This window comes from Equus caballus, chromosome 28, assembly GCF_041296265.1.
Source record: "Equus caballus isolate H_3958 breed thoroughbred chromosome 28, TB-T2T, whole genome shotgun sequence".
NCBI classification, from domain to species: Eukaryota; Metazoa; Chordata; class Mammalia; order Perissodactyla; family Equidae; genus Equus; species Equus caballus.
In genome coordinates this window covers 50,925,001-50,945,892 of record NC_091711.1, presented here as the reverse complement: position 1 = coordinate 50,945,892, position 20,892 = coordinate 50,925,001, and the positions used below count along the sequence as shown (strand labels likewise).

General features: G+C 51.9%; 2 protein-coding genes across 4 annotated transcripts in view; both read left to right on the top strand.

The window, feature by feature from the left end:
- The window catches only part of TTLL8 (tubulin tyrosine ligase like 8), a 76,664-nt gene extending 75,842 nt beyond the window's left edge, over positions 1 to 822 (top strand). For both annotated transcript variants that reach the window (XM_070254311.1, XM_070254308.1), the window contains one exon: positions 460 to 822. In XM_070254311.1, the coding sequence (XP_070110412.1) occupies positions 460 to 492 (33 nt within the window). In that variant the 3' untranslated portion in view covers positions 493 to 822. The remainder of the gene's footprint in view (positions 1 to 459) is intronic.
- A 2,578-nt stretch (positions 823 to 3,400) lies between these two features.
- Positions 3,401 to 20,892, top strand: part of IL17REL (interleukin 17 receptor E like) — a 33,381-nt gene continuing 15,889 nt past the window's right edge. For both annotated transcript variants that reach the window (XM_070254304.1, XM_023631752.2), the window contains exons 1-2: positions 3,401 to 3,627; positions 8,035 to 8,062. In XM_070254304.1, coding sequence (XP_070110405.1) covers positions 3,526 to 3,627; positions 8,035 to 8,062 — 130 coding nt within the window. In that variant the 5' untranslated portion in view covers positions 3,401 to 3,525. The remainder of the gene's footprint in view (positions 3,628 to 8,034; positions 8,063 to 20,892) is intronic.

Here is a 20,892-nt window from a genome sequence, read left to right as displayed (position 1 = left end):
CCCTGAGGTGGGTGTGCCCAAGGGAGCAATCTCCTCCCAGTGGGCATAGTCTCAGGGTCTGTGAACGTGGTTGGAGACGTGGTTTTGGGGCAACAGGCACGATCTCTGGGGTCAGTGGGGCTGATCTGGGGTGGTGAGTATGATTTCACGGACTGATGGATTCAGTCAGGGGGCCTCAGTGGGTGTGATCTGGGGCAGGTAGGGGAGGTATGAGCAGGTGGGAGGTCTGGCAGGCGTGGTCTCGTCGCTGGTGGGCATGGTCTGGGGCAGGTGTGTGCGGTCTGGGCAGGTGGGCATGGTCTCAGGTATGGTGGGCATGGTTTAGGCAGGTAGGCGAAGTCTGGAGAAGGTGGGGGTGGTGGGAGTGGTGGTTGTGGTCTCCTGACTGGTGGGCGTGGTCTGGGCAGGTGGCGCGGTCTCCGCCGGTGGGCGTGGTCTCAGTGCCTCTTTCTCCCCAAGGGCTGCCAAGGGACCCCCCAGCTCCGTGCCTAGTGTGCTGCGGCTCGCTGCCGCCCGCCCGGCCCTGCAAGCGCTGCCGCTCCTTCTGCGTCGCCATCCTGCAGGGCACCTGCTTCGTGCCCCTGGGCAGCGGGCCGGATGGCGGCCCGTGGACCCCGTGACCCGAGGACCAGGACGGCCCGAGGACCAGGATGGGAATGGGCGCGCCCAGCCCCGCAGCGTCCGGAGCGTGGCTCGTTTCTTTGAAACCTACGCGTGGAGAGGGGCCTTGTATACAGAGCTACTGTAGCTAAACCGTGCCACCTGCACCATGCTATTTCTTGTGGAGCCCCGCCCCTCCCGGGGCCTGCACCCCTGACCGCATCCAGTGCCCACACCCCGTAGACCCGCTCCCCTCACCCCACCATCCGAATCCCTCACCCGGTCTCCCCCCCAGCCAGAGGAGGACGCCCGCCGTGGGCAGACAAACACAAACACCGACGCCTCCTGGCGCCCCCTTCTCCCCAGCGTGCGCTGCCCCTGAGCCGTCCCTGCTGGAAGGCGCCCTGCTCACCCCCAGCGGGGGTCCCAGGCAAGGCATCATTACTCACTCGTTTCCCCGGCGGAAGTCTCGCTGTGCTGGTCCAGGTTCTGTGCAGCCAGGTGTCTCCTTCCAGCTTGGCAGGGGGTGGGGAATGCCCACCCTGGTCGGACACCCCAGACTCCACCGCAGCTGGACTTCTGGGCCCTCTGGCCATCAGTGGGCCACAAGAGCTATGGAGACCAGGGTAGGGGGAACCCCTGTGTCCTTTTGGGCTCAGGCTGGGGTGGCCCAGCCACCACAAGCCTGCATGGAGCAGGGGGGCCTGTGAGGGGTCACTAGGGCCAGTTTTTTGTGGACACTGGGAGGGTCTGTAGCCCCAGCTCTCAGGGATAAGACAGGAACCCCCCCGGGGACATCCCCATTACACTTGTCCCTCCTGTGAAGTCGTGTGGTTGGGTCTGCCATCCACTTCTGATCATCTGCGGCCCCTGGGCGCTGGAATGTCAGGTTCAGGGCGCCAGGTATGTCACCTGGTCGGTGGGCCTGTCCTAGGGTGACCACAGAGAGGGGCCAGGGCATGGTGGACCCACGGGGGTGTCTCCGGGCTGTGTGGGCCTCCTTTCTCCAAGGAAAGACTGTGCCCATGGGCTCATTCGGTACCGCACTTCCCACTTGTCACCTCAGTTATAAGAGAGGAAGTCACGGTGCTTGCTCCAGGCCTCAAGGCTGCCAGAGCGAGGCCACGTGCCCCCTACCTGGCCAGGAGGGCAGCTCCTGGGCCCGTGCGACATGAGCCCCTTTGGCAGCACATTTTCTTTGAATCACCCCATCTGCCTGATCCAGAGGCCAAGGATGGTCTGAACCTGAGGGCAGACCGGGGAGAGCAGGAAGACCAGTGCTGACCTTCCTGGGCCACCCCTCAGACACGCCAGCCTGCTGCCACTATGCTGCCCAGCGTGGAGGGGTGTCAGGCTCTCCCCTGGGCAGTGGCCACAGGTGAGCACTGCCGGGGCAGGCTCCATCCCCGTTTGCTTTTCCTCCCTGGCAGCGTAGGACCGGGTGTCTAGAGCCCCGCAGTGACCGCAGAAGTCCAGCCCACATGTGCTCTAGACCAGATGAGGGCAGACCTGAGGGCTGGCTGGGAGGGAGGGAGGCTGGGCAGTGGGCTCTGGAGCCTGGGCCGGGGTGGCAGGAGGGTTGGGTCCATGGTCGTGGGCGATGTCTGGGGTGGGTTCTATCCTCTGGGGCTGAAGTGCCCTCGGCACTTCCTGAGGCAGCTCCTCCCTCGGGCCCGAGTCCGCATCACGGAGCACTTGGGCTCCCATAAGGGCCCAAAAGGTGGCCAGGCAGCCAGTGGGGCTGTATCTGCACCAAGGGCCATTCCAGGGACCTGCCTGCCCAGGAGGCCTCACTTGGGGACAGTGCCACCCTGAGTCTGCCGCCCTCCACACTTGGGTGCCCTGTTGGGGTTCCAGGCAGATCCCCAGCGCTCCTCAGGCTCCCTAGCCATACACCCCTCTCTGTGCTCCGCACTCATGGAACAGTGTCCTCCTGGGCCAGAGGCGTTCACACCTGCCTGGCAGGTGCAGGAAGAGTGCTGGTCAGGGACTCTGGGCCTGCCCGGGGAGGGAGGGCCCCAGGGGCCCCAGAGCCGCACCTTGGTTCTCTCCTTCCCACTGCCCTTCCCCTGGCCGGGGCTGGAGACAGGCGGGAAGCATGAGCCTCAGCCTGGAAACTTCTCCTCCACATAGGACGATTCAAGTGAGAAAAAAGGAGCACGGAGTGACTTCCCGAGCAGGAGCCAGGCCCGAGTTACAGGCCACAGGGCTCCACGCTCTGGGGTGAGGGACAGCCATGAGAGGCCTCTGCAAACGAGGGAGCCTCTTGCATCTGGAGGGGGGATGGGGGCACCCGGTTCTTGAGGTGGAGTCCCAGATCCCATTCCAGGAGAGAGCTCTCCTGTGGGGCTCAGGGCTCCCAGGTGCAGGCACCCAGGATGGTGCCTGCTCCTTTGCTAGCCCACTAAGCTCGAGGACCAGGGCCATTGGCCACCATCCCTCCTCCACCATTGAGGTGGGTGCCTGAGAGACAGGGGTACACCCAGGAGCCCTGGGGTATGCAGGGCAGCCAGCACTGCTGATCTATCAGGCCTGCAGCCAGCACTGCTGTAGCAGCTAGCCCCAGGAGATACCCGTTATCTGGGACCCCAAAGGCTCAGAGTTCCAAGATGCCTCCTTCGGCAGCCTAGAAACTCCAAGGGCATCTGGCCAGAGTCCAGCCTCCCAACTGGAGGGGGAGCCAGGGCGCGGGGGGGTGGGGGGGTGAGGGGGCGGGGCGGGGGGGGGTAGTTGTGGCGCTGTGGTTGCAGCCAGCCCACTTGGGCTGTGTTCCACCGAGAGGGGGCGTGTCCGCCCTAGGAGCAAACTCAAGACTCTCTTGTCTTTGGGGCTGGAGCTGTAGGCTGAGAAAGCAGAGAGCAGCAGCTACGAGGCATCCTGCAAGCTCACCCAACACACACGGGCAGTCACTGTCAGGCCGGCCCGATGCTGACTGGGCAAGCAATGGCCTTCCTTTCCCTGACCTGGATTATTTACCGGGGCCTGGCCATTCCTCGGATTGCAGAATGTGGCCTCTCGTGTTCTCAGGTGAGTCTCTACCCCCTCCTAGGCTCTCATCTTGAGGGGCCTCGGTTCCTCTGCAGGTGGGCACCAGCCTGGCACCCTTGGCACACGATAAAAGCAACAGGTGAGGGGGTGCAGAGGCCCGGGGGCAGTGGGTGACAGGAGGACCTGGTAGCCTGGGGATCCCTGCCAGGCCCAGCCGGCCCCTGCAGCACTGCTCTGGGAATGTTTGCTGAGAGCCTGAGGGTCTCAGAGTGACCCGTCCCTGAGCAGCCATGTGAGGGGGCAGCCTGAGAGCCCCCGCCACCCACGTTCCCTGAGCCGTGTTGCATCATCGGGGCGCTGGGCTCCAGGCGGCAACTGGGTTTGTGTGGACACTGCCAAGGAAGTGCTGCAGGGAGCATGCTCATCCGGGCGGGAAGCAGCCGCGGGAACTTCTCCGGAGGGCAGGCTGACTCAGCCTAACCCCAGGGAGGCGCCAGCATCACCGACATAGTGTGCCGCGTCCACGAGGTGCGCCCAGTGCCGAGACTGGCCTAGGCTAGGGGGACACAGTCCAGAAGGGGTGTGGGGACAGTGGGGGCACAGCAGGGACACGGGCACAGAGGGAACATGGCAGGTGTCGCAGGGATGGGGTCTTGGTGAGCACCTGCTGTGTGCCGTCCCAGGTGTGGGGACCGTGGGGAGAGAGATGCAGCCCTGACCTCAGGGACTCGTGTTCTAGCGGGAGAAAAGGCACAACGCAAGGTTTAGGTGGTGACAACTGCTGTGGAGAAGGCGAGAGAGCAGTGGGCAGCCAGGGCGAGAGCTGGTGTGTGCCTTTCAAGGGCAATGGCCGGGACCCCCATGGGACACTTGGGGACAGCTCCATGAGGCCTGGGAGTATGTCCAGCAGAGGGTCCAGGGAGCTCAGTGAGGGACAGAGGGGGCTCAGGGTGGCCAGAGTGCCTGGGGGCTCAGGTCAGAGTTGCAGGACCCACGGCGGGCGAGGAGATGCTCCCCCTCGCTGCTGGTGGGAACAGGTGGGTGCAGAGGAAACAGCGGGTCCAGGCAGGAGGGGCTGGCGGCCTGGACCTGCCCCACAGGAGAGATGGGGTACAGGAGGGGCTACTTTGGGGTGTGGTTTGGAGGTGGCGCTGTCAGGACTGGGGACAGTTGAGGGAAGGAGAAATCAAAGATGGATCTTTGAGCAGACTTTAGTGTCTGGGCTGACGGAGGACGCGTTTCCTGAGATGGGGGCCGGGGCGGGGCACGTTTTCAGGGAGGAAACTTGTGTTTGACATACGCGATTTGAGAAACCCATCAGACATGGAGACATGTTGGGGGCAGCTGGCATCCGAGTGGAGGCCAGGGTGGCCTGATCTGCAGTGAGTGGAGCCGTCACACGACAGGATGAAATGGGACCAGAGGGTCAGGCTGAGGACTGAGCCCCCAGGGCCCAGCTGTGAGGAAGAGAAAGGATCTTCCAAGAAGGGGAGGCAGGGGAAGGGGAGAGGAGGCTGGAGGAGGGACCAGCGCAAGAGGCGGGAGGGCAGGCGTTCACTGCCCGGGGCTGCTGCCCCCAGCGGTGGCTGAGGCCCAGGCACCATTTTGGACTTCACAGAGCTCTAGCCACTTCGGTGCCCTGCTGGGCAGTGGGGTTAGGGGAGCGGAGGGACATTGGAGGTGGAGGTGTCCAGCTCGGGAGGAGAGGTATGAACTCGAGAGGACAGAGCAGGAAGCCCACCCATGGTGGGAACAGCCACCATGGGAGCTCAGGCAGGACCGGGGACACCAGGGGACACACGAGCCCACTGGAGGTCAGTCCTGGGCCTTGGCCACTCTTTAGTGAAAAACCATCCTTGCTGACCAGACAGTGGGGGCTGGGGGGACGGCAACAGATGGCCATAGCACCCCAGTGCTGAATGAGGCGATCAGGGGCGTCCCTGGAGTTGGCCGGTGGAGGTAACCTGGCCCTGGAGGAAGCCCTGGGGACTCCACCCCCCGGGCCTCACCCTGGGACCCCCGCTGGCCCTTAGCCCCCTCCCACCACTAGGAAGCAGAGCCTGGGATGCTGGGTCCTTTCCTCGCTGGAGCTCAGGCCCGGGGGGCAGATGTGGAGTGGAAGGCGGGGACCCAGACCCCACCCCAAAGATGCACCTCAGGGTCCCGCCCCACAGACACCCCCACGCCCCCGGGAAGCCCCGAGAAGCCCGCTGGAAACCCCCAGGGGAGGGGCACTTCTCCATCCCTGCCCTGCCCCGCCGGGCCCCAGGGCGCTGGCCGGCCAGCCTCCCCTCCATGCTCCAGACAGCAGGGTCCCTGGGCGGCGTTGCCCTCAGCTGTTCTGTGACCTCGACCTTTGCCCCTGCCACACCATCTCCTGCATCCCTGAGGGGAGAGGGGATCTGGGCCCTGAAGGGTATACCTCCAGACCACATCCAACCGCATTTCCCAGACACCCACGGGCACAGCTCCAGCCTGTATGGGCATCGGGCACAGAGAGAGAAGGTGGTCCCCAGTGGCCAGGACACAGGCATGCCCTTCAACCTCTGGAGCTTCCGAGAGCCCCCACCAGGGCCTTTTTCCTTCCTTGAGGTCTGGGGTGGGGGGTAGCGCTCGGGCAGGTAGGACTGAGGTTGCCAAGGGGGCGTCTGAGCACCTGGGGCTGTAGGAGGGAGTGAGGGGGGCCACTGCCCCCTCTTTGGCCAGGCCCTGCTGCTGCTTAGCCTTGCTGGGTCACCTCAGTGCTCTGCTGTCTCCTGTGCGCTGGATGGGGCCGCCCACTCCTGCCCACCTCCCATCCGCTGCTCAGCCATGTTCTGGAGGGGTACCCAAGTGGGCTCAGCCCCTTTGTCCGGGCAGAGCCCTCTTGCTGCCCCTGGATCAGGCCCCCGGGGCAGGCGGTTGAGGCTGTGCACCTCACCGGGGGGCCGTGGGCAGGCTGGGAGGGTCCAGACACTGGTCCAGTCCCCTCAGCCGGTTTTGTGGTGGCCGGAGATTGAGGACGGGGACATGTCAGCAGTCTCTAGGAAGATATCGTGTGGTCGGAAGACAGGGACGTGACAATAGGCTGAGAATTAAGAGTGGAGAGGCTGAATGCAATGAGGAACAGAAAATGGACATTAGGGAAAGACGGGTGAGCTCCCGACACAGTCTGGAGTTCAGCTAACGGGAAGGCACGGTGCTGGTCTCCTGGCTTTTACAAATGCACTGTATTATGTAAGATATTGGCATTGGGAGATGCTGTCTTTGCATCATTTCTGTGAATCTAAGATTACTCCTAACTAAAGTTTATTTAGAAAGGGGGTGGAGTGGGAGATGGAACCACCAGTCGTGGCTGCTCCACAAATTCAAGGAATGCACCTGACTTCTAGTCGCCCTCTCCCCACCTGTGCTACCAGCAGGAGGCCCAGGGTCTCCATCTGGGGGCCCCCAGTCACAGCTTCTTGGGACCCTAGAGGATCAAGTCTGCCCTGGGAGGGAGAGCCTTGGCCTGCTGTTGCTCTTTGCTGCCACGTGGTGCCGCTGTTGAGCACGGGCCGCTGCAGCCCTGTGTCCCAGGACAGTGACCGCCGGCTGGTCTGGATTCCGGCAGCTGGTTCTGTCTCTGGGCTTCCAGAGCCGCAGTCTTTGGCCTCCTTCTCCCAAGCGCAGCTGTGGAGCCCCACGTCCCACCCACTAAAGCGGGGTCCACAGGCATGGCCTCGAGCCCCTTCCCCTACAGGCCCCTGTCTGAGCCCAGAGCACCCGTCCTGGGCCGAGTCCCCTTCTTTGGGGGCTCCCTCCGTCGGGCAGGGTGTAGGGGTTGGGGGTGAGAATCAGCTCCGAGTTGGGCCTGGAAAGGCAGCTTGCACAGATCCCCGTTGGCTCACACCCCACGTTAAGTCACCCTCTCAGTGGGGTCTCCCCTGACCACCCCCGAGCAGGTTTACAGCCCCCTCTGTCACTCTCCCACGCCACTTCCCAGCATCCAACATAAAACATAGCTCACCGATGTCTTAGGGTCGCAGTGTCTCCCATCTCAGAATGCAGCTTCCTCGGAGTCAGGGACCTCTTTTTTCTCTTTTATTCGTGAACTCAGCACCCAGCCGGTGCCAGCATGCGGGAGGCCTCAGCCAAGGTTCCCCTGACGAAGAACAGGTCGAGGCGGGCCTGTGGGGGCTTCGAATGCCAGCAGCAGAAGTGGGGCATGTAGTTGGTGGGGAGGGGGTCTGAATGTCCACAGGGTCCAGGTCACACCGTTTACTGAGTGGCCACTGCATGTGGGGCATCAGGCCGGGTGTTCTCAGGGTGAGCACCCCTGGACACACAGGAGGAGCCAGGAGATGCAGCGCCCCCAGGTCCCAGAGGCAGTAAAAGGCAGGACGGGGGCCACGTGACAGGTCTGGGTGCAGGCGGTGGGACAAGAGGTGACCAAGCTGACCTCTCACCCTCTCCTTCTGTCCGCAGGGCTTCACCTGCAGGAGCCACATGAACTGTGAGTACATCCCAGGCAGAGGGGACATGCTGCCCTCCCAGTCCTCAGGCCATCAGGCCACCAGGGTCACCTTGGCCTCCCCAGGGGCCAGGTCTGTTCTGTAGCTGGGGTCTCCCTCCGCAGTAAGGACAGCCGACACTGCCCTGGCCTCCCCCACCCCCTCACAGAGCAGAGCCCCCGACGTCCCTGTCCAGGGCCTGGTGCATGTGGGCAAGGCCCCAGCTCGGGCCGGAAGTTGTGCTCTTCTGTTTGTTGGATGACCCCACCTTGCTTTCTGAAGTGGCCACACCTGTTTACATTCTTGCCAGCAATATGTGGAAACCCCCATTTCCTCTTATCAAACTTTTTCATTTTTGCCCAATGTAAGATGACGCCTCGTTTTAAAAATAGCTTTATTGTCTTTGTAAACACTTCTATGTTTATTAAAAGGAATAAGTGATACGAAATATATAAGAAGGAATGTTAAAATAAATCTCGCTCCAAAGCCCCCATATAGAAGTAAATATTATTTACGTTAGGAAAACATTGTTCTAGACATTTTTGTAGGCAAATATACAATTAGTAGGATAAACAGATAAAAATATAAAAATGAAATCACCTTATGCTATTTAAAATATGCATTTTATTTTATTTGACTTGAATTTAATAGTAAAAGTAAACTGAAGAAATGGCTCAACTTTGTTTCTTCACCTTGAGATAGCATTCCTCAAGGACCCTTCCGAGGTTAAGACAGGAGATCACGAAACACTCAGAGAAGTGGGAGGACGACTGGCTGCCGGGCCGGGCAGTGGTTGCTGGCATTTAATGGCGTCAGGTCGCCCCGCAGGTCATTCTGCTCCCCGGCGTTCCCTCCTGGAGGGTGGAAGCCATTGCTTTGACGCATGTGCCACGTCCTGTCTGCGCCCTTCCAGGGTCACACAGGCTTCCCGCACAGACCCTTGTCCCCATCACTCGCGGTCGCCTGGCAGTACCTGCAGAGAAGGCTGGTGCCAACCTGGGCTTCGGCCTAAGGACTCTTCCTGTCCTTGAACACCACCACTTACCCAAGCTCATCTCGGTCCCCGTCCCGCTGCTCTGAGCCGCTTCTCCAGGATCCCGGCTCCTTTTCGGCCCTCGAATGGGGTTCTTTCATAACATCAGAGAAAGTTTTAGTTACTCCTCTGAATGCTCCTGTGAGCTCTCTGCCTCAGGCGCCCCCTTCTCTTTATATTGGATGATCTCCATCTCCCGACCTGGTTCCATTCATTTTGTCTTTCTCAACTGCTTTTTCCGTGATTATCTCAACCATTCTAAGCCAGCAATTTAGTTTTCAGTCGGGGCCAGCCCTCTGCACATTTCTCCTGTGCGTGTCAGCCCTGAGATGGGGCTGCCTGGTCCTCGACTTGCTCCTCGGGTCCGCGCGCCTCCTATTCTGATTGTGCGGCTGTCTGGGCATCTGTCTTTGAGCCCTTGTTTTACGGGATCTGCTTCTCTGTTAAGATGCTCTGCTGTGGAAGTGCCTGAGGAGCGTCGTCTCCCTCGGTATACTGTCTTCTGTCACCTGTTCTTTGTCTTTTGAATTCTATGTTCCTTTCTCCCTCCAGCTGCCTTTCTTCCCTTCGCTCATATTTTAACTTCTTCCCCATTATCGTGGTGACGTTCTTTCTGTCTTGGCCACACACAGCCCGAAGTGACTTGTGCTCCCTCACCCCCATCTGACTGTGTGATGTCAGACTTCCAGCCGCTGTGGTTGGTCCTCTGACCCGCTGTCCTTGTCTCTCATCATCCATCTCCATGAGGTAGGGGTTTCTGGTGGAGCGCATGCCCTCTTTGTTCCTTTCCTTCCTAAATTGTCCCAGGAGGTGTATCACCTCCCTGAGTCCTCAGATGCAAACAGAGCAAGGAGACCGTGAAGGAGAAGTGGCGCACAGTGCTTTCAACAACGCGGGTGCAGGCTCCAAAACCGCGAGGATGAGCTGGAGCAGCAGGGCGTGTGGCAGGAAGCAGAGGGACGTCTGACAGACGGAGCGCAGTAGAACCCAGACAGACAACCGTAATCACACGGAGGCACGCAGCCAACTGAGAAAAGCAGAGGAAGCCAGGATGGCTGTCCCCACTCGGCTCCGTGGCAGGGGGCTGCGCCGGCAGGGAGCATCCTGTGAGGAGCCCTGTGAGGCGGCTGCACATGGAGAGGCTGGGGGTGGCATCAGGTTGAGCAGAGTGAGGACAACAGAGGCAGGAAAAGAGGAGGCACAGACGAGGGGGAAGCAGGACCTGAGGAAGCAATCCGCCCGTTTTAACATCACCCAAAACAGCAGGAGGGGAGGGAGGTTTGCGTGGTCAGGAAGGCGGTCAGAACCAAGACAGCTGCAGAAAGCTCAGGGAAACTGAGCTCTCGTAAATATAAGCCACAGAATAGCATCAAGGACAAGCTCCAGACAGGTGATGGTGATAGAGCAAGACTGAGGAACGCCCTGGAACCTGCTGTGCCCCCACTTCAGGGTGGTTTAGAATGCTCAGAAAATGATCTGAGACGTGAAAGTGACATGAACAGAAACTAGAAATATTCAGAAATGAGGTGGCAACACTCAGAACTAGGAATAAAGGAAAAGGCCATTTTATTTATTTATTTTTTTTTTGAGGAAGATCAGCCCTGAGCTAACATCTGCTGCCAATCCTCCTCTTTTTGCTGAGGAAGACTGGCCCTGAGCTAACATCCGTGCCCATCTTCCTCTATTTATACGTGGGATGCCCGCCACAGCATGGCGTGCCAAGCGGTGCCATGTCCGCACCTGGGATCCGAACCAGCGAACCCCGGGCTGCCGAGAAGCAGAACGTGAGCACTTCACCGCTGCACCACCGGGCCAGCCCAAAAAGCCGTTTTAGGAGTGAAGGCTGCATTAGAAGAACACAAGAGTAAGTGGACCCAACACTGAACACCTTCAGAGAAGTAGAAGTTGAAAGGAGGACATTTTTTTTTAATTGAAAAAAAGAGATTGAAATGATGTGTGAATAACTGGTAAATGTTGCCATAGGCAAAGAATGTCGAAACCACAGATGACAGGGACCCTGGAGATGAAAACAGAAGCAACAGCACAAACCCCAAGAACTACAGCTCAAGAAAACTTTTAAATTTGTTTCTTGAAACTAGTTATCGAAAGGGCAAACTACGTACCTGGGAATACCCAACCTATTCTAGTAAGATGACTGGATTTTAAAGAGAAAGAGAAAAATCTTTTGGGTATTCTGCAAAGAGAGTACAGCTGACCCTGGAGGCAAAGGACATGACGTCAGACTTTCCATCAGCAGCATTCAGACGGGCAGAAGGTGTGGGCAGCCACAGCGCACAGTTCAGTGTAGACAGCAACACGGCACTGTCATCACCACACTTCTGAGGGACCCCGTTCTTCCCACCCCAAAAACGGAATGGGAATTCTTCGATACAGGTGCTAACCATCGCCACAGTGGCAGTCATATGACAGCATACAAATGTGTCAGATCCACAACATCATACGTCAAATATCCTCCAACAAAAGCAAAGCTGACGTCCAGGTGTGTCGTTGGCACAGGCCCCTCTGGAGAACTCTACAGGAAACAAGCTTCAGGCAGCCCGAAGGACTGGCGAGGCCCCCATGGAAATGGGAGAGAATCAAGTACATGGCTTCGGGCAAAACTGAGACCACACGTTAAAAGGGAGATAGTGTGGTGTGTCCCAGCTCAACGGTCTGACCCTGTAGATAGGGAACGGCCATAAAAAATGCAGAGAGAATGAGAAAAGTGGATGCCAAGACAGACTGTTCGATTGGTCCTGGTTGGTAGTCCTGTGACTCTGAGACCCTGTATTATGTGGAACGCAGCAGAGGACGTGTTTTCATTCTATCATCCCCGTGTTCTTGAGAATCAGGACTCTCCGCATGCAAAAAAAGAGAAGCAGGTTCATACAGAAAAGGTGAAGTAAAACCTTTACTCTGAATTGGTAACATAAATATCACCTCATGAGTCACACTTGTTTTATATAAATATATTGCAGCTTTGCCCACACAAATATCCTCGAACCAACGACTACCTCACAGCCATGAGCCCCCTTGGCCAGGGTCTTGAAATACCATTTCCCACCGGAGGAAACCAGGCAGGGCTTCTGACCACAGTGACTGATTCCCGGTTTGGGGCAGAAAATGTGCAAGAGCCTGAACATCTTGTCTTACCAGCCGGCGAGAGGGCGCTCAAGGCTGTGGTGACATGTCAATAGGCTTGGGAACCAACCCGAAGAAGCTGCCACTAGCCAAGAGGACATCATTGGAGCTTTAAAAAAATAAGAATTGCAGTGAATTGCAACCCATGCATTCATAATGATATTGTTAAAAAAAAAGAGTCATTGGTCTTTGGTGGATGAGAAGAAACCAGTCATCATCTTGAAAACTGGGAAAGTGAAAGAAAAGAGTCAAGCCTCGATCCTGGCTCTCTTCTATGAAAGCTACCTTGGAGTAAGTAATTATTCCAGCTAATAAATGGAAATGAAACAATGGAATTATGATACCGCCATTTTGCATCTCCCACTGAATTGGGAGCCTCGGTACCAGCTGACATCAAACACGGCCAAGATCCAGACACGACACACCTCCTCATAAAGCCATTCAACAGCAGCTCAAGTCCCGTCAGAAGACTCGACCCTGAAGGTGGTCAGGCCTCCGGGCCCCACTGCTGATTTGCCAGAAATGCAGGGCCCAGAGATCGCACCAGGAGGAAAACAAATGCCAGTGGAGGACGCCTGACCCCTCAGGAGCCTGGTCTTCATCTGAACAACTGCAAGGAGCACCGGTTGACTAAGAGAGACCAAACAGATAGCCAGGTTTAAAAAATGAGCAAGATTCAAGAATATGTCTGGAGAGGCATGTTTGGGTGATGAAACCGTAAAGAAATGCAAAACAGTCGTGACTAGAAAAGTCAGGACAGTGGTTGCTTCTGGAGTGAGGGAAGGAGCTGCAATGGAGCTGGGGGGCCACCTGGGTGTGGAGCAAGGCTGTCTGCTCTGTAATAGTTTTCAGGATCTACCTTTCATCTTTACAATCGAAAGGTTTTTAAAGGGTCTTAGCATTTTGTACATCTTCAGCTCTTCAATGTGAATTTTTGATTGTCAAGTTTCCTGAAAATTTCAGCAGGCATTTTCCAGTGTGTATGTTTTTCAACACCACCAAGCAGTGAACTCTGTTCTGACACGGTCTAGCTGAGGATAGCGTCAGATCCCACAGGTTAAGGACTCGGTCCCACGAGACTGTCCCCCACTTCAGACACCAATTCCAAGTCCAGGTTGTCGCCTGTGCTTCTGACTAACTGGCTATAGATCAGAGGCTCCCATGACTCCCTCCTCTGGTTCAATTAATTTGCTTGAGCGACTCACAGAACTCAGAGAATCATTTTACTTCCTAGTTGACTGGCTTGTTATGAAAGGATATAACTCGAGAACAACCAGAGGGAAGAGATGCGTAGGGCGGGCATGTGGGGAGGGGTGGAGCTTCCACGCCCTCTCTGCACACCTCTCTCCCCACATCTTCACGTGTTCACCGAGCTCTCAGAGCCGCATCCTTTTGGGTTTTTATGGAGACTTCATTGCCCAGGCACGATTGATTAAATCATTGGCTGTTGGGGATTGAACTCAATCTCCAGCCCCTCTCCCCTCCCTGCAGGTCAGGGGTGGGGCTGAGAGTTCCAACCCTGTAATCACAGGGTTGGGTCCTCTGGCATCAGCCCCATGTAGGTGCTTTCCATAAGTCACCTCATTAACACAAACTCAGGTGTGGTTGAAAGGGGCTTGTTATGAATAGCAAAAGACACGTTTATTGTTCTTATCACTTAGGAAATTCCAGGGGTTTTAGGAGCTCTGTGCCGGAAACGAGGATGAAGACCAAATGTATATTTCTTTTCTTCTTTTTTTTGGTGAGGAAGATTATCCCTGAGCTAACGTCTGTGCCAATATTCCTCTATTTTGTGTGTGGGTCACTGCCACAGCATGGCTTGATGAGTGATGTGTAGGTCTGTGCCCAGGATCTGAACCTGTGAACCCCAGGCCACCAAAGCAGAGTGCACAGACTCTTCTACTATGCCACCGGGCTGGCCCTTATATTTCTTACTGTAAGTCACAATATCACACATTTTGATTGGAATTGCATTGAATTTATTGATCAATTCGAGGCAGAAATGACATCTTATCAGAGTTGAGTGTTCCACCCATGAACATGGTATGGCTTCCCATCTGTTTAGGTCTTCCTCAAAGCATTTATTTATGGTTTTCTGAGGTTGAAGGATACTGTGAATGGTTTCCTTATTTTATTACATTTTCTAGTTGGCTTTTGCTAGTGTAAAGCAATGCTATCTTTGTATATTGATCTTGTATCCAATACATTTGTCAAAGTCTCTTTGTTATTTCTAATAGATTCCCACTGAGTCTCAAGTTTTTGTACATAGATAATCACATATCCTGCAAATAGTGACAGTTTATAAACCTATGTTTGTTGGTTGGTTTTTGATCTTATGGAACTGGCTCAAATCCACAGGACAACGTTGAATGGGGAACCCTGGTCTTAGCCCTGATATGAATGGCAGTGATCCCCAAGGCTGACCATTGAGTGTTGGTTTATTGGGAGTTCACAGTAGATGTCCTCAATGTAGACAAGGAAGTGCCTTTCTTTTCTTATTTTGCTAAACATTCTTTTAACATGGATATGTGTTGCCCTGTATGAAAACTTTCTGCATCTATGAAGATAATCATGTAGTTTTTGTCCTTTAATCCATTAATGAGGTGAAACTGACTGATAGATTTTCTAATGTTGACCACATTGCAGTCCTGAAACAAATCCTATCTGATCATGTTTGATACATCAAGTCAATTTGCTAAAATTTTATTTAGGATTTTGCAACTATATTCATAAGTGAGACTGGCCTATATTTTTACTTTCTTGTGTAAGCCTTAGAAAAGTTAGCCGTCATATCAATATTGCCTCTGCCCCTTCTCTCTCTTCCTTCTGGAACTCGAGTGGGCACATCTTAGGCACTTTACTTCTTTCTGCACCTTTCTTAATCTCTCTTCTGTATCTTCCATCTTTCTGTCCTTTTGCTGCCTTCTAGATCATTCATTGTGATCTTTCTTCCACTTTACTAATTCTCCAGTGATGTCCAACTGCTCTTAAAATCATTTATTGCATTTTAAATTTCTGTTTCTCTGAGTTTCATTTCTAGAACTTCTGTTTGTTTCTTTCAAATGTGCTTCGTCCTTCTTTATACTTTTTCCCCACTGCACGTGTTTTCGAGCTTGTCTGTTTAGCACAGTTTATCTGTAGTTCACGGCTGGCACTTCCGTCATCGGAGAACTCTGTTGGGTTGTCTGTGGCCCGTTGTTTCTGCTGGTTCTCCCTTTTGGCGCTTTGTTTCCTGGTGTGTTTGTTTATCTTTAAGTACATCTGCTCAACACCCTCAAGAAATGATTCTTGGCATTTCCTGAGGCCTAGGATGAAGGGGCCTTCCCCCAAACCAGAGTCACCTTTGTTTCTGAGTGGTACCCAGGAGTAATGCAAGACTGTCAGGACCATTTCTGAGGCTTCTTGGATCTTCCTGGAGGTGCAAACCAGTGCTGGTAACCAGCACCCAGACCCGCTAGAGGCTTCAGCTCCCCAGGAAGCTCTCCACTTGGCCCTGCCGGCTCAGAGCAGCCAGCCCGCAGTGCCCCAGAGTTTCTCCAGACTCCCCCAAACCGGGTCAGGGACCAACATGTCACCAGGGCAGCTCTGTGGCTCCCTGGCCTGCCCTGTGCCTGAAGCTCTCAGCTGCACTGGGCTGGGAGATGCCCCGACAGACATGGCTGCCTGTGCTCTGCGTCCCAACTTGTTTTTAAACATAGTCTTTCTTTGTCCTCCTCTGTCAATGCAAATTTAAATTAACCACCTGTTTACCAACTCCTGTGTCCACTGTTCCTTTCCGTAAGCCACTTCTTCCTTTTGAGTTCATATTTCTCATTTTTAAAATACATCTGTTAGGCCTTCTTTTAGTAAGGCTCTATGGTAGTCTTTAAATTTTTGATTAAGATCAAATATCTTTACTTCTCCCCAAGTCTTTCTGATGAATCTTGGGTTCACAGTTATTTCCACACAGCAACAATGAGCAGCATTCCCCATTTTGAACCACAAACACTCCGCATATTTCTGCCTCACTCATTCCCTCCTCTGCTTGCTCCTCTCTCCTGTTTTCGTCAGCTTAACTTGGGACAAGAGCCTGTTCTTATTTTTATACATTTTCTTTTACAAGAGGCAACTTTTCCTTTGCATCCATCCTGCTTAACTCTACATATGTCATCATTTCATGTTCCTCTGAGTCCTTCTACTGCTCTACCATTTATTGCCTATATTCTGGCTTTGCTGTTCTTTTTGGCTAGAACAGGTCTTTGTGTTTCCCAGAAAAGGTCAGAAGATGCAGACACCTCATGTCCTGGTCGAGGAGGAAGTTTTCACTGTGAAGCTGGAGAGAGAATCCTGAAGCCCAGTCTCATCCCTTAGGACCGCTGTGCACCGGGCTCCACGTGTGACCTCCACACAAGGGGACATCAGGCCTGGGGACAGAGTTCTGCTCCCCGCACATTGCCCACTAGCCCACCGGCCTGTCCCACGGAGCTGGTGGCCAGCCAGGGGTCCGGCTGCCTCCTCAGGTTCCAGCCGCCGCCCTTGGGTGGAGTCCCTCCAAAAAGCCCCACATAGTGTGTTAGATCCCACGAGCTCCAGGACAGCGGCGGCCAGGATGCTTGGCGTGGGCCACGCCAGGGGCGGGCAGGTGATTAGAACCTGGAGCAACTGGGAGGAGGATTTTTATCACTGGCACTGTTAGAACTGCCCACACACGGTAATCATAGAAGGCAGACCAACTTTTCATTGGTTTTGTGGTTTTCTAAGTCTCCATCGATCTGGTGGGGGGAGCCTGCGGTCCTCCGCCCCTCCCTTGGTCTACCCCCTCCCACCACTGAGGACATGAGGGCGCGCTGGTGAAGAGAAGCTCCCAGGGGTGTGAACTCAGTTGCATCCCTGGTGTTTAAGACATCTTTTTAAAGTTGTCTTATTGTTTTCTTTTTCCCACTTCTGATCTCGAGTAAATGTAAACTGAGTTGGGAGAGACCCCCCTCCCAAGGGGCCACCAAACCTGGGCAGGAATCTGGACACTTGCTGCTGGCTTACACACATCACAGATGGATGAGGGAAGGAAATGACCTTTTGGGCCTTATTGATGTGTGATTGACATAAAGTGAACTCTACATATTTTAAGTATTCGACTTGCTGACGTTTTGCGTATGTGTACATCTGTGAAACCACTGCCACAGTCAGCATAATGGATAGTCTCACCATCCCCAAAGTTTCCTCAGTCCCTGTGACACCCTCTCTCCAGACCTCCCCGTCCTCCTCCTCCCCAACAGCCACAGATCTGCTTTCTGTCCCTAGAGATTAGTTTGCATTTTCTAGAATTTTATATAAATGGAATCATGCAGTGTGAACTCTCGTGTCTTTCACTCAGCATAATTATTTTTGGATTCATCCACGTATAGCACATATGAAAAGTCCATCCTAGGGCCAGCCCAGTGACTTAGGGGTTAAGTTCAGTGCACTCTGCTCTGGTGGCCCAGGTTTAGTTCCTGGGCGCAGACCTACACCACTTGTCAGTGGCCATGCTGTGGTGGTGACCCACATATAAAACAGAGGGAGATTGGCAACAGATGTTAGCTCAGGGTGAATCTTCCTCAGCAAAAAAAAAAAAAAAAGTCCAGCCCATTGCATGACTATATGGCTATACACAGTCTGTTTACTCGTTCACCTGTTGATGGACACTTGAGTTGTCTCCAGGCTTGGCTACTAAAAGTAAAACTACAGTGAACACTGGGAAAGTCTTTCTCATTACTCATGGGTAAATATCCAGGCGTGAATGGCTGTATCACATAGCAGGTATATGTTTAACTTTTAAAGAAGTTGCCGAATTGTTTTATAAAGTGGTTGTACAATTTCACATTCCCAGCAGCAGTGGATGAGGCTTCCAGTTCCTCCACACTTGGAGTAGTCATCCCGCCAACACTTGGAATAGTCAGTCCTTCTCATGTTGCCTGTTCCCATAGTGACAGCAGCTCATCATGGTTTACTTTTGCATTTCCCTAACGTCTAACAACGTCGAGCACCTCTTCATGTGCTTATTTGCCATTTTCTTCTTCTGTGGTGAAGTATCTGTTCAAATCTTTTGCCCATTTTTTATTGCGTTGCTGGTTTGGAAAGTTCTTTATAAGTTCTGAATACAAGTTCCTCATCAGATAGATGATTTGCAAATATTTTCCCCCAGTTTGTGACTTGTCTTTTCATTCTCTTAACGGTGTCTTTCAAAGAGCAGAAGTTTTTAATTTTGATGAAGTCTAATGTTTTCTTTTATGCATCATAATTTCAGTATTGTAGCTAAGAAAAGTTTTGCCCTACCCAAGGTCACAAAGATTTTTTTTACTATGTTTTCTTTTAAAAGTTTTGATCTCCAGTCCATTTTGAGTGAACTTTGTATTTAGGGCAAGGCACAGATTAAAGTCCACATTTTTGCACGTGGATGTCCAGTTGATCCAGCATAGTTTGTTGAAGACTCTCCTCCTTCAGCAGCTAGTGTATTGGTTGACATCAATTGTCCATATCTGGGCAGGTCTGTTTTGGGACCCTGTTCTGTTCCATCCATTTGTCTGTCTTGACACCAATACCACACTGTCCTGATTCCTGTACCTGATTACTTTATAAGAAGTCCTGAAATTAGGCAGTGTTAGCTTCTGATTTGCTCTTCTTTACCAAAGATGATTTGTCTATTCTAGATCCTTTGCATTTCTATATGAATTTTAGAATCAGCTTATCAGTTTATGGGGAAAAAAAGGCCTTCTATGAAAATGTTTTTGATCGTGATTTCTTGAATCTACACATCAATTTGGGGAGAACTGACATCTTAACAATATTAGGTCTTCTGACCTATGAACCCAATTTACCTCTCAATTTATTTAGGTTTTCTCAAATTTCTCTCAGCAATATTTTTTAGTTTTCAAGGCATAGATTTTGCACATCTTTTGTCAGATTTGTCCTTACGTCTTTCATATTTTATGTTACTGTAAATTATATTTTTAAAATTTCAATTTGCAATTGTTCTTTGCTAGTACATAGAAATATGGTAGATTTTCACATCTTGATCTTGTGCCTTGCAATTTGCTAAACTCATTCTTTAGTTCTGGTATCTTTTTTCTAGATTCCGTCAGATTTTCTATAGAGACAACTATATCATCTGCAAAGGAAGACAGGTTTACTGTTTCCTTTTCTTGCCTTATTACATTGACTAGGATCTCTAATACAGAAGATTGAATAGAAGCCATCAGAGCAGCAATCCTGGTCTTCTTCCTGATCTTAGGGGAAAATAATCCATCCTTTCACTATTAAATACCATATTAGCTGCAGGTTCTCATAGAGGGCCTTTATCAGATCAAGGAAATTCCCTTCTATGCTTATTTTGCTGAGAGTTTTTATTAGGAATAGATTTTAGATTTTGTCAAATAATTTTGCTGTGACTATTGAGATTATATGTGTTTTTAAAATTTGTTAACATAGTTAATTATAGGGATTGATTTTTGAGTATTAAACCAACCTTGCATTCCTAGAACAAACCACACTTGGTAATTATGTGTTATCCTTTTATAGATTGTTGGATTCAATTTGCTGAAATTTTGTTAGAGTTTTTAGTTTATGACCATGAAGTATATTGCTCTGTAGTTTTCTCTTTTTGTAGTATTTTTGTCAGGTTTTGGTAACAGAGAATGAGTTCTGAACTATTCCCTCATCTCTTTTCTGGAAGAATCGGTGTAGAACTGGTATTATTTCTTTCTTAAACATATGCTTTCATTGATTTTCTCTGTTGCTTTTCTCTTTCCTATTTCATTAATTTCCACTTTGATCTTTATTATTTCCTTTCTTCTGATTACCTGGGGTTTTGTTATTCTTTTTTTCCCCAGTTTGAGATGTAATTGACAAATAACATTGTATTAGTTCACAGTGTGTATTTACTCTTCTTTCTCTAGTGCCTTAAGGTGGAAGCTGAGGTCACTAACTTGAGGTCTTTCTTTTCTAATATAGGAGTTTAGTGCTACAAATTTCCCCTTAAATGCTGATTTAGCAATATCCAAAATTTTAAATATATTGTCTTAAACAATCACTTGTCTTTTAAACAGGTTTAAATAGTAATAAAATATCTTTTATATTTAACCACGTGATTACCATTTCTGGTATTCTTTATTCTTTTGATAAAATTTCCATCTGAAATCATTTTTCTTCCTACTGAAAGGACTTTCTTAACATTTTTTGTAGTGTGGGTCTTCTGATGAGCAATTCTTTCAGCTTTTGTATGCTAAAGAAGTCTTTATTTATCCTTCATTTTCAAAGAGATTTTCAATGGTATAGAGTTCTGGGTTGTCAGGTTTTTTCTTTCAGTACTTTAAAGGTTTTTCTCTTTGTCTTATTTGCTCTGCTTCCAACAAGGAATTTGCTGTCATCCTTATCTTTGTTCTTCTGTACATAACATGTCAGTTTTCCTCTGGTGGTTTTTACAATTTTCTGTTTATCTCTGGCTTTGAACATATTGGTCATGGTGTGCCTTGTAATTTTCTTCATATATCTTATACTTGATACTCATTGAGCTTCTTGGATCTGTGAGTTTATAGTTTTCATCAAGTCTGGAAAATTTCTATCATTTCTTCAAGTCTTTTTTCATTCACCTTATTCCTTCAGGGACTCTAATTATACATATATTAGGTCACTTGAAGTTGT